This window comes from Rhinopithecus bieti, unplaced genomic scaffold, assembly GCF_001698545.2.
Source record: "Rhinopithecus bieti isolate Rb0 unplaced genomic scaffold, ASM169854v2 scaffold_47707, whole genome shotgun sequence".
Taxonomy (NCBI): domain Eukaryota; kingdom Metazoa; phylum Chordata; class Mammalia; order Primates; family Cercopithecidae; genus Rhinopithecus; species Rhinopithecus bieti.
In genome coordinates this window covers 1,335,158-1,348,285 of record NW_016819117.1, presented here as the reverse complement: position 1 = coordinate 1,348,285, position 13,128 = coordinate 1,335,158, and the positions used below count along the sequence as shown (strand labels likewise).

Here is a 13,128-nt window from a genome sequence, read left to right as displayed (position 1 = left end):
AAAAAAAAAAAAAAAAAAAAAAAAAAAAATTAAACCATTTGGTTCAGTGGTAGCAGTTTTCTAACCAAATTTTCCAAGTTATGGTCTAAGTATTTGACATTATGCTGCTTTTATGATACAAGGTTTATAACAGGTGTGTTTTCTGAAATTATTATGTGAAAATTGACTTTTTGAGTAGGAGTTATAGGGTAATTCAATGATTTTGAATACACCTCAACTGTTACTTATTTAAAAAAAAACTGGGTGGAATCATTTTATAAGTTAAAGAACTTATTGTAAAGCAACTACCACACACCCTTACCTTCCCTGCCCCTGAGCAGTCACTATTTATATTTTGCTTTTGCAAACTAGATTTCTTACAATGGAATACATTTACATATAACTTTAATAATTTAAAATTTATAAATATTTAAAAAGAACAATTGTTGTTATAGTTTTTCTTGAGAGGTAAACTGTTTGCTAATAATGGTCTCTTCAGATAGAAAGTTTTACTCAACATTTCCATTAGTTGGATTTTCCAACAAAATTCAGTGAGATCTGCATGTATAAGGAATTGAAGAAATAATACCAATGTGTCTAAATAAGCAATAAGGCTAGCTGATAGCTCAGCTAGAATGTAGGAGTCTTTTTTTTTTTTTTTTTTTTGAGGCGGAGTCTCGCTCTGTCGCCCGGGCTGGAGTGCAGTGGGATCTCAGCTCACTGCAAGCTCCGCCTCCCGGATTTACGCCATTCTCCTGCCTCAGCCTCCTGAGTAGCTGGGACTATAGGCGCCCGCCACCTCGCCCGGCTAGTTTTGTATTTTTTTAGTAGAGACGAGGTTTCACCATGTCAGCCAGGATGGTCTCGATCTCCTGACCTCGTGATCCGCCTGTCTCAGCCTCCCAAAGTGCTGGGATTACAGGCTTGAGCCACCGCGCCCGGCCATGTAGGAGTCTTAAAAGCCTGATTGTAATGTAAATGTCACAGATTATTGTAAGGTTAAAATCAGTTGCTGCAATTAGCAAAATAAGTTTAGTTTTTTCCTTTCAGAAAAGGTATTCATTTTATTTTTTATTTATTTTATTTTATTTATTTATTTATTTTGAGATGGAGTCCTGCTCTGTTGCCTGGGCTGAAGTGAAATAGTAGGATCTCAGCTCACTGCAGTCTCTGCTTCCCGGATTCAAGCGATTCTCCTCCCTCAGCTCGCGAGTAGCTGGGATTACAGGCACCCACCACCATACCCAGCTAATTTTTTGTATTTTTAGTAGAAACGGGGTTTCACCATGTTGGTCAGACTGGTCTCGAACTCATGACCTCATGTGACCCAACCGCCTCCGCCTCCCAAAGTGCTGGGATTACACGTGTGAGCCACCACACCCAGCCCATTTTTATTTCTTAAAACGCATTTAAAATTTTTCTTCGGTAGTCACTAAAGAGAACATTAAACATTTTAAGGAGATGTTAATATCTCTGAGGTTTAAGATCTAGGACTTTAGGATTTAGATTTATTAGTGGCAAAATATAAGTTTTGTTACAGTCTAATTTATCTTACTGTCCAGCATGTTTGGATTAAGAAGCTAAGCGATTTTATGTGCATTGTTAGAAAACCCTATATAAAGGAAAGCTTTGAAGACTGTGGCAAATTAAATTGCATTATACATGTGCTTTGGAAAAATTCAATAAGGATTGATAGCATAGGGCAGTTATTGTGCTCCATCTAGTGATTGAAAATAAAATAGAAACATGCTAAGGATTAAATGATTATATTTATAATAGTAGTTAACTTTTGGATTACTTTGTACTATTCCTTGTGGAATTGAACATTTGTGAACTTCTTTTAGATGTTTGCATGGATAAATACATTTAAATGTTCCAAGTCAGAAATGTTTGTTAGAGCCAGTAAAGTATAACAAACCCATGAAATTAAATTTACCATGTACATCTGTGTTTAATATTGGTCTTCTGTAACCTTTTTGTTTTTCAGAAAGTAATCGGTGTAGTTATTGGGAAAACAGATGTCAAAGGCTTTCCAGACAGAAAAAGCTGAGTTCTATTTAACTCTTTGCTTCATTTTTCATCAACGTTGGCTTATGACTACAACAAAGTATATTTAAGTGATTAATTTTCGTATGCCTATTTAACTCCTTAAGAGCAATGGTCATGCTCTCTATTGGGTGGTCAAGTACCTGATTCAAGGCTGTTTCCCTCCCTCCCACATTTTCTCTCTCTCTCTCTCCATATATATGTATATATACATATGTGCATATATATGTATATTTGAGCACATGTGTTCTCTCTCTGCTTTTTTTTTTTTTTTTTTTTGAGACAGAGTCTCACTGTGTCTCCCAGACTGGAGTGCAGTGACGTGATCTCGGCTCACTGCAAGCTCTGCCTCCCGGGTTCATGCCATTCTCCTGCCTCAGCCTCCCAAGTAGCTGGGACTACAGGCGCCCGCCACCACACCCGGCTAATTTTTTGTGTTTTTAGTAGAGACAGGGTTTCACCGTGTTAGCCAGGATGGTCTCGATCTCCTGACCTCGTGATCCACCTGCCTTGGCCTCCCAAAATGCTGAGATTACAGGCGTGAGCCACCATGCCTGGCCGCTTTTTTTTTTTTTTTTCGAGATGGAGTCTCGGTCTATCACTCAGGCTCGAGTGCAATGGCACGATCTCAGCTCACTGCAGCCTCTGCCTCCCAGGGTCAATGGATTCTCATGCCTCAACCTCCCAAATAGTTGTAATTACAGGCACATTGCCATCATGCCCAGCTAATTTTTGTATTTTTAGTAGAGATGGGATTTCACCATGTTGGCCAGGCTGGTCTTGAACTCCTTACTTCAAGTGATCTCCCTGCCTCGTCCTCCCAAAGTGCTGGAATTACAGGTGTGAGCCACCGCGGCCAGTGCCTGGCTGATTGGAAAAAAAAAATTTTTGTAGAGACAGGGTCTTGATCTGTTGCCCAGGCTGGTCTCAAACTTCTGGGCTCAAGTGATCATCCCGCCTCAGCCTCCTAGAGTGCTGAGATTACAGGCATGATGCTTTTATCTTTAAGGTAAACACAAAGCTGTCATCTGGTACCCATATCATTTGTGCGTGCACTTTATTTCATCTTAACTAATTAGATCAGAATTACTAAATAAATAGTTTGAGAAAGTCTATATCTCTTTTTACCAAACTTCATAAGGCGCCATTGCACTCCAGCCTGGGCAACAGGAGTGAAACTCCGTCTCAAAAAAAAAAAAAAAAAAATACACAGTTATTCACCTATCAGACTGTGAGAGAAGGAGAAAAACTTCTGTGTTGTTCGGCTTCTTTTTATGATGACATCTGTGGTATTCCTTTTTTGGAGGAAGTATGCTTACTGACTTAAAACATTGTACATATGACATTATATTTTCATAAAAAATTCCAGCAGTACCAAAAGTCATAGAGTTGAAAAGTGAAATTCCCCTTTTCAGCTCCTCACTTTCCCCATCCTAGTCCTCTCCCTAGAGGTAGACACTAATAGACAGTTCAGAATATGTCTATAATTTGCATGTATGTTGGGCTATATTACTTTTTTAAAAAAATTGAGATACGGTCTCGCTCTGTAACTCAGGCTGGAGTGCAGCAATGTGAACACAGCTCACTGCGGCCTCGACTCTGGGCTCAAGTGGTTCTCCTGCCTCAGCCTCCCATGTAGCCCGGACCACAGATGCATGCTACCATGCCTGAATAATCTTTGGATTTTTTTGTAGAGACAGAGGGTCTCACTTTGTTGCTGTGGCTGGTCTTGAACTCCTTGGCTGAAGCAATCTTACCCCCTTGGCCTCCCAAGGTGCTGCTGGGATTACAGGCAGGAGCAACTGCACCCAGCCAGGTTATAATTTTATTTAGCAAAACCAATATGAAATTTCTATTTTGGAAAAAAAGTATTTGCTGACCCCTAGTGGTCCTCATTAAGTAGCACATAATTTGTTTTGAAATAACTTATTTTAATTATTATTTTTCCTTTTTTTTTTTTTTTTTGAGACGGAGTCTCGCTCTGTCGCCCAGGCTGGAGTGCAGTGGCCGGATCTCAGCTCACGGCAAGCTCCGCCTCCCGGGTTTACGCCATTCTCCTGCCTCAGCCTCCCGAGTAGCTGGGACTACAGGCGCCAGCCACCTCGCCCGGCTAGCTTTTTTTGTATTTTTTAGTAGAGACAGGGTTTCACCGTGTTAGCCAGGATGGTCTCGAACTCCTGACCTCGTGATCCGCCCGTCTCGGCCTCCCAAAGTGCTGGGATTACAGGCTTGAGCCACCGCGCCCAGCCTATTTTTCCTTTTAATTACATTCATTTTAATGCTGAATTTACTCCCGTGCCATAAGTTTTTGTTTCTTCAGTTTCTTCTGGGATATCTTTTAATTCTGGGCAACCTCCTCTTCTGGATTAGGAACAATCTGTTCATTTTCAGTCAGGATCATCTCAATGTGGCAGGGAGAGCTCATGTATGGGTTAATTCGACCATGAGCTCTGTAGGTCCGGCAGTGCATCTCAGGTGCGTTGTTCACTTGGATATGCTCAATGACCAGAGAATCTACATCTAAATCCTTAAGTTCAGCATTACACTCTGCGTTTTTAAGCATGTGCAGTAAAAATTCAGCACTCTTTTTGGGCCACCGACCTGTCCAATCCCACTGCTTGGCCTGCGCACACCTGCCAACTCCACCATTGTGACGTTGGAATGGTATGCAGTGTTTCTGTAGAGTGACATCTTTCAGATACTTCGTGGCTTTTCGTATATGCATACCCTTGATGGCCTGAGCAGTTTCACGAGTGTTCTTAAAGTGAACAGGAAGATTGGAACCTCTTGATTTGCATGATTTCATGGGGTTCTCCAGGTCAAGTGAATAGCGAGCCTTTTTCACAGTTTACCTCAGGCTGCTTAGGGAAAGAGGTTTAATTATTTTTAAAATTTATTTATTTTTTTTAGAGACAGGGTCTCACTCTGTTCTTCCCTACCTCTGCTAAAAAACCTCATCTCGCCAGGTGCAGTGGCTCACGCCAGCTTTTTGGGAGGCTGAGGCAGGCGGATCACGAGGTCAGGAGTTCGAGACCAGCATGGCCAACATGGTGAAACCCCGTCTCTACTAAAAGTACAAAATGTACAAAATTAGGCATGGTGGCAGGCGCCTGTAATCCCAGCTACTTGGGAAGGGGAGGCAGGAGAATTGCTTGAACCCAGCAGGCGGATGTTGCAGTGAGCTGAGATCATGCCATTGTACTCTAGCCTGGGTGACAAGAGTGAAACACCGTCTCAAAAANCCCCCTCTTCTAAAAAAAAAAAAAAAAAAAAATACAAAAATTAGCCTGGTATGGTGGTGTGCGCCTGTAGTCCCAGCTGCTTGGGAGGCTGAGGCAGGAGAATAGCTTGAACTGGGAGGCGGGGGTTGCAGTGAGCCGAGAGATCGCGTCACTGAACTCCAGCCTGGGTGTACATTTCATGAACACCCTGAATTCATTCTTCCCAGACTGGAGTGCAGTGGTGCATTCAAAGCTCACTGCACACTTAAACTGGGCTCAAGCAGCCCTTCCTCCTCAGCTTCCCAAGCAGCTGAGACTAAAGATGAGTGCCACCACTCATTTTAACATTTTCTGTAGAGATGGAGTCCCTCTATGTTGCCCAGGCTGGTTTTGAACTCCAGGCCTCAAGTGATTCTCCCACCTCGCCTCCCAAAGCCCTGGGATCACAGCGGTAAGCTGCTATGCCTGGCCAATTTTTATTTTTATTTGATTACTAGTTATTTATTTATTTTTGAGACAGAGTTTCTCTCTTTTCACCCAGGCTGGATCTCGGCTCACTGCAGCCTCTGCCTCCTGGGTTCAAGCGATTCTCCTGCCTCAGCCTCCCGAGTAGCTGGGATTACAGACACCCACCACCATACCCGGCTAAGTTTTGTACTTTAAGTAGAGACAGGGTTTCACCATGTTGGCCAGGCTGATCTTGAACTAACCTCAGGTGATCCACCCGCCTCGGTCTCCCAAAGTGCTGGGATTACAGGTGTGAACCATCGTGCCCAACCTATTTTTATTTTTATTTTAGGGATGGGATCTTGCTCTGTTGCCCAGTCTGGAGAGCAGTGGTGTAGTCACAGTTCGCTGAAGCCTTGAACTTTTGGGCTTAAGCAGTCCTTCTGCTTCATCCTCGCAAGTAGCTGGGACTGAAATAACTATTTAGATCTGAATTATGACTTAGGTTCAGACAACAGTAAGAGAGAAAAGGAGAACCTAAAGTAATACCTGGATGGCTCAAGTTTAGATGTCTTTCCCTCCAAATAGACAGATCATCAGGGAAGGGAGCAAGGGGGCAACCTGTTACCACTTCAGTTTGAAATTCATAGAAGCGGCCGGGCGCGGTGGCTCAAGCCTGTAATCCCAGCACTTTGGGAGGCCGAGACAGGCGGATCACGAGGTCAGCAGATCGAGACCATCCTGGCTAACATGGTGAAACCCCGTCTCTACTAAAAAAATACAAAAAACTAGCCGGGCGACCTGGCGGGCGCCTGTAGTCCCAGCTACTCGGGAGGCTGAGGCAGGAGAATGGCGTGAACCCGGGAGGCGGAGCTTGCAGTGAGCTGAGATCCGGCCACTGCACTCCAGCCTGGGCGACAGAGCGAGACTCCGTCTCAAACAAAAAAAAAAAAAAAAAAAAAAAAAAGAAATTCATAGAAGCATAATGTTATAGAATATACATCTGAAAACATTTTGTACCATGTGTTTGAGTGTTATTATAATAGTCATTTGATTAAAGAAATAATCATTTGTTTGTAATTGAAACTTTTCATGTGACACCAAAGGCAGAGAAGCGATTGAAACTCTTCATTTGAAAATAAAAGCATTGGTTTTCCTTTAGATATTGGATCAGAAAGGTACACTTTCAGCTTCACCATTCGGGATTCACCAGCACATTTCGTAAATGCAGCTTCCTGGGGCAATGAAGATTACATCAAGTCTCTTTCTGACAGCTTTAGGGTTGGTGACTGTGGTAAGTTGGCATTGATTCTTAAATTTTTTCCATTGTATTATTCCTGTGGTATGTTTATGGTAACTACACTGAAGGAGTTGAAATGAGGCACAGTTCATAATTCTCAAGAACTTTACCAGAAAAAGTCAAGTGTTAATAGTATAATATAGTGGGGCGTAGTGGCTCATGCCTATAATCCCAACATTTTGGGAGGCTGAGGCGGGTGGATTGCATGAATCCAGGAGTTCAAGACTAGCCTGAGCAGTATGGCAAAACCCCATTTCTACAAAAAATACAAAAAATTAGCTGGGTGTGGTGGCGTGGGCCTGTAGTACCAGCTACTAAGGAGGCTGGAGTGAGAGGATGGCTTGAGCCTGGGAGATGGAGGTTGCAGTGAGCCAGCATCATGCCTCTGCACTCCAGCCTGGGTCACAGAGTAAGACCCTGTCTCAAAAAAAAAAAAAGAAGACTGCAGTGCAAAGCATTCAGAATGTTACTTAAAGCATACAAACATGATCGTTATATTTTTACCAGGTAACCTTACTGTCTTTGGTTTATTACATATTTCAATTTGCATCAACTCATATTATTGTTATAGTTGGTTATCTTTCTATAGACATATAAAATGGCCACTGAATATATTTTGATAAAAGTTGACATTTGACAACTGAATAGATTTAGATAAAAACTGATATTTGAATTGTTAATGGGATTTTAAGGAACTTTACTTTTAGTTGAAGTACCAAATCTTTTACATCTTCTACTCACCCCAGTATCTCTTTGACAGAACAGCCTCGTATAGTAGAAAGAACAGGAGACTTTGAAAGCACACAGGTCTTGATTCAATCCCAGTTCCAACATTTACTTACATTATGGCTTTGAGAAAATTTCTCAATCTTGTTGGGTCTCAACTATGAACTAATACCTCTTTAGGTTTTTGTAAATATTAAATGAGATAGTGTACCTAGTATAAAGTGTGGAACTTAGTCACTCAACAGATAACTTTTATGAGCCCTAGCCTCGTAAAAGGAACAAGGAAGCATGTATACTAGCTCTCCTTCACGATAGAAAAAGAGGAAAGAGTAATGCAGGTAATGAAAACACTCCTCTTTAATACTGTGGTCTCAAGCAGCCCACTCCCCCTCTCAGTTATTTAGAACCTGATCATATATTGCCTTGTATTATTAACTTTCAGGACAATGTATGGTATCTCTGTAGCTGAATAATAGGGTCATTGAACACATGGACTATGAAGGCAGAAAGCTTCACAAACTTCATAGGGCCCAGTATAGTTATAGACATCCCTTGAATAAATGCTGGAATATTAGTTACATATGGAGATAAATATTTCAATTTTGACATCTCAGTATCAAAATATATTATATGTTGATGGTGGACAAGATGAATGAGGTGAGGAATTTTTAAAGCCTAGAGTCAATGATGATTACACATTAAACAGGATGTTATTTAGGATTAGTGTGTTTATCTTGTTACTGTTTTGTAATATCATCATACTTTGCCCTCTGTTTTAGTGATAATTGAAAATCCCTTGATCCAAAGAAAGGAAATAGAAAGAGAAGAAAAATTCAGCCCTGCAACTCCTAGGTAAGCAAGCATCTGTCTAGCACAGAGATCAACCTCTGGCACAGAGATTGTGCCAGAATGATCATTACTAATAATGTTCTATCAGATTAGCAGAGATCTTACTAAAAGTGTTCTGTTTCTATTTTGATAAAAATGAGAAGTTTAATTTTCTCTTACAAAATTCATCTTTGATTATGACATAATTTACTTGGATACAGAGTCACATGAAAAATGGCTCTGGTTTAGTACTTTGATTCTCATTCTTAGATTTACTAAAATTTGACTTTGTCATGTTAAAACTGATTGAGAAGAAAAGATAAACTTTGGAAATTACATCTATCTTTTTTCATATCAAGATATCTTTCTACTCACAGGCTTACCATCTTAGGGCAGGTTCCTTCGAAGCAGAGCTTGAGAGGAGGACTCTTGTGGGAGTGGTTGGTTGAGGGTGAGCTCTCAGGGGAACCCTGCAAGGCTAGGCGGGGAAGAAGGTGAGCAGAGAAGTGGGTTCTCCTGGATCCTCAGCAGGAACCCAGGAGGGAGCTCTGGAGTGGCAGTGGCCCCTTAGAGTAGTGTCCTAGCTGTAGTCCATCCACTCCCCAAACCCCCAGGGTGGGGCAGGGCATCAGCTCAAAGGCGGGTCTGGCAGTTATGGAGAGAAGGGTGTGGCTGCGCCCCTATACCAGCCTGTAAAGGGCTCTTGGTAGGCACGGCAGTCTACAGCATTGACACATCAATTGTGACCCCTTTCCATCTTCTTTTCTGGCCTCATCTTATGCCAGACTCTCAAGCTTCATTTCTCTGTAGCCACAGTGAATTTCTTTACATTTCATGAACACTGTGAACTCATTCTGCACGAAGAACTTTTATATTTCCTTTTATTTTATTTTACTGAGACAGAGTCTCACTCTGTTGCCCAGGCTGGAGTACAGTGGCGCAATCTCGGCTCACTGTAACCTCCACCTTCTGGGTTCAAACGATTCTCCCACCTCAGCCTCCCAAGTAGCTGTGATTACAGGCACATGCCACCACACCCAGCTAATTTTTGTATTTTTAGTAGAGACAGGGTTTCACCATGTTGGCCAGGCTGGTGTCGAACTCCTGACCTCGAGTGATCCGCCTGCCTCGGCCTCCCAAAGTGCTGGGATTACAGGCGTGAGCCACTGCACCCGAGCAAACTTCTGTATTTTCTATTCTCTCTCTGCATAGAACATTTTCCCATCTGATTATTTGCTTCTTTGGGTTATTGACTCACAGCTTAAATGTCATCTTCTTCAACCTTCCCCATCTACTCTGTTTGTGGTAGCGCTAACGGTCAATTACTGGGATTTTGCCCTGGTTTTTGTCACCATAACGCAAGTCACCGTCTGAGATTGTTTAATTCATTGTTCTTGAGTCTCCCCCTCACATATGTGAACCTCATGAGATCAAAGGTCTTGTCTGCCTTCTTCACCACCTGTATCCCTTGTGCCTAGCATGGGGTCTGGCATATAACAGATTCTCAGTATTCATGGAAGCGATGGATGGATGGTTAGATGGAGAGAACATTCTTGGTAGAGGGAAGAAACAGGAAACCTCCTGTCTTTTCCAGAACAGTTAATATTAGGTTGAGCCATATGAAACTGCTGATGTTTTACTATTTTTCATCTAGAAATATCAGTTTTGTAACGTAATAGTCTGATACTGCTGGAACGCAGGGCATGGGCAGGAGGAGAAGCTTAAGGTAGAAGCAGAGATATTTCACAGACAACTTTGCTTTCATACCAAATTATTGCCTTTGTGACTGGTAGCCACAAGACAGTCTTTGAGCTGGGAAATAGCATTTTCATATTTGTGATTTAGGAAGATCACTTTGCTTGTGGAGATGGACTGTAGGGGAATGAAGCTTAGTTAGGAGAGCAAGGCAGTGGCGTGGGAGAGAAGTGATGAGGTAGGTAAGTGAGGCCGAGCAGTGGGGAGGAGGAGGGGCTGGTTAGGGGACTGCTGGGGCACAGAGTCCAAGGGCCATCAGGGACTAGGTGCAGGAGGGAGAGCTCCTCATTTCAGGCTCATGTGCCAGTGTTCTGCATCTGCCCCATGCAGAGCTCAGCAGGCGTAGGAAAAACACAGTCTCTGACCTGAGGCACTAAGGCAGAACAGCCAAGGCCATAAGAGAGAGAAACAGCCAGTCCTTAGGTTTGCATAACCCTGAAAGTTTCAGCGTGCTTTTACGCTCCTATTTTCTTGGAGAAGGAAATAAGCGCAGTGTCTTGGGCAAGATCAGACAAATGGTATGCTTAGAACTCCCAACACAAATCGATTCTCAAAACATTTCCTTAATGAAAGTACACTGTAAACAAAAAATGTTTTGCCGTATTATTCACTGTTTCTAAGAGTAAGAACTATATATTAGTATTGTCTAAATTTCAATCAAAAATGTAGTTTAAATGTGAACCTGGAAATATTTTCTATCCAAAATCACTTTCATATAACTTTCTTGTGTTTTTGCAATTTAGCCACTGTAAACTATTGCTCAGTGAGAATCACTCAACAGTAAAAGTTTGTTCCAGTTACGAAGTGGACACAAAGTTACTTTCTTTGATACATTTACCTGTTAAAGAGTCTCATGATTATTATTCATTGGGTGACATTGTTGCAAATGGACACAGTCTTAATGGGAGGATTATTAACGTGCTGGCAGCTGTGAAGTCGGTAAGTTAAAACCCCAACAAAGCCAAGTGCAATTTGGCAGGGGTGTTGCGGTCACTTGATTTGTGTTTGGGATGGAGTGGTCATGATCAGCTGGGGTAACTTTTCGTCTGTATCTTGGTAGTATATTGAATTAAGAAAACAGTAACACTTCTCATTAAAGGGAAAGTAGCATTTTATCTGTGGATGAGTAGTAAAATAAAATTGTATGTGAATGCTAAATGCAGTGTTCCACTCTGCTCATAAATGATCTGCTAACTATAGGAGAGCTTTTTATACTTTGCTTAAACAAAGATGAAAATGAAAAGGGTAAGCTTATTGACTCGAAAATCTCTGTGATCTTCCTTGAAGGGGTGTAGTTGAATAAATTAAGGGATTGGTTCTGTGCCTTTGTGCTCAGAGCTGCCCAGAAACCGGGGAGGGAGTGGGAATACACGTTGCCCTGCCATAGGGGCTCCGTGGTCTAGTAGGTGGAGTGGGACTCTGCTGGTGAAGTGCAGGAGAGGATGGCACTCCATGGGACACCACGGGGGTGTTCCCTTCTGGTGCATCAGCGTCTGTCTGAATTATTGTAGCAAGTTCTGAGCTCTGTAGTCGGACAGACCAGAGCCATAAGGCAGAGATTGAGATATAGACCTCAACGGTAAAGTTTCACAAAATAAAGTACATGAAAATTAGTCCAGGCACAGTGGCTCACACCTGTGATCCTAGCACTTTGGGAGACCAAGACAGATGGATCACTTGAGCCCAGGAGTTCAAGACCAGCCTGGGCAACCTCCGTCTCTACAAAAAATACAAAAATTAGCCGGGTGTGATGGCATGTACCTGTATTCTCAGCTGCTTGGGAGGCTGAAGGGGGAGGATCACCTGAGCCTGGGAGGTTGAGGTTGCAGTAAGCCAAAATCATGCCACTGCACTCCAGCCTGGGCAATAGAGGGAGACCCTGTCTCAGGAAAAAAAAAAAAAAAAAAAAGCCTGGCACAGTGGCTCATGCCTGTAATCCTAGCACTTTGGGAGACTGAGGCAGGTGGATCACAAGGTCAGGAGTTCGAGACCAGCCTGGCCAATATGGTGAAACACCATCGACACTAAAAATACAAAAATTAAGTCCCAGCTACTCGGGAGGCTGAGGCAGGAGAATGGCATGAACCTGGGAAGCAGAACTTGCAGTGAGCCAAGGTCATGCCACTGCACTCTAGCCTGGGCAGCACAGCCAGACTCCATCTCAAAAAAAAAAAAAAAGAAAAAAAAAGTTAGCTGGGTGTGGTGGCAGGTGCCTGCAATCCCAGCTACTTGGGAGACTGAGTCAGGAGAATCACTTGAACCTGGAAGGTGGAGGTTGCAGTGAGCCGAGATTGTGCCGCTGCTCTCCAGCCTGGGTGACAGAGCGAGACTCCGTCTCAAAAAAAAAAAAAGGAAGAAATTAAAGGGGCAGGAAGGCCAGGCATGGTGGCTCACACCTGTAATAGAAGCACTTTGGGAGGCCGTGGCAGGCGGATCACCTGAGGTCAGAAGTTTGAGAGCAGCCTAGCCAACATGGTGAAACCCTGTGTCTACTAAAAATACAAAAATTAGCTGGGTGTGGGCTGGGTGCGGTGGCTCACACTTGTAATCCCAGCACTTTGGGAGGCCGAGGCAGGTGGATTACGATGTCAGGAGATCGAGACCATCCTGGCTAACAAGGAGAAACCTCGTCTCTACTAAAAATACAAAAAATTAGCCGGGCATGGTGGCAGGCCCCTGTAGTCCCAGCTACTCGGGAGGCTGAGGCAGGAGAATGGCGGGAACCCAGGAGACAGAGCTTGCAGTGAGCTGAGATGGCGCCACTGCACTCCAGCCTAGGTGACAGAGTGAGACTCCGTCTCAAAAAAAAAAAAAAAAAAAAAAAAA

The 13,128-nt window shown here is 42.9% G+C and overlaps 1 protein-coding gene and 1 pseudogene across 1 annotated transcript in view; one reads left to right on the top strand and one right to left on the bottom strand.

The window, feature by feature from the left end:
* The window catches only part of MEIOB (meiosis specific with OB-fold), a 76,452-nt gene that overhangs the window by 36,920 nt on the left and 26,404 nt on the right, over positions 1-13,128 (top strand). Inside the window, exons 9-12 of the mRNA XM_017858291.1 lie at positions 1,967-2,024; positions 6,856-6,987; positions 8,499-8,571; positions 11,046-11,241. Of these exons, the coding sequence (XP_017713780.1) occupies positions 1,967-2,024; positions 6,856-6,987; positions 8,499-8,571; positions 11,046-11,241 (459 nt within the window). The remainder of the gene's footprint in view (positions 1-1,966; positions 2,025-6,855; positions 6,988-8,498; positions 8,572-11,045; positions 11,242-13,128) is intronic.
* LOC108519391 (60S ribosomal protein L17 pseudogene) lies at positions 4,272-4,973 on the bottom strand (annotated as a pseudogene).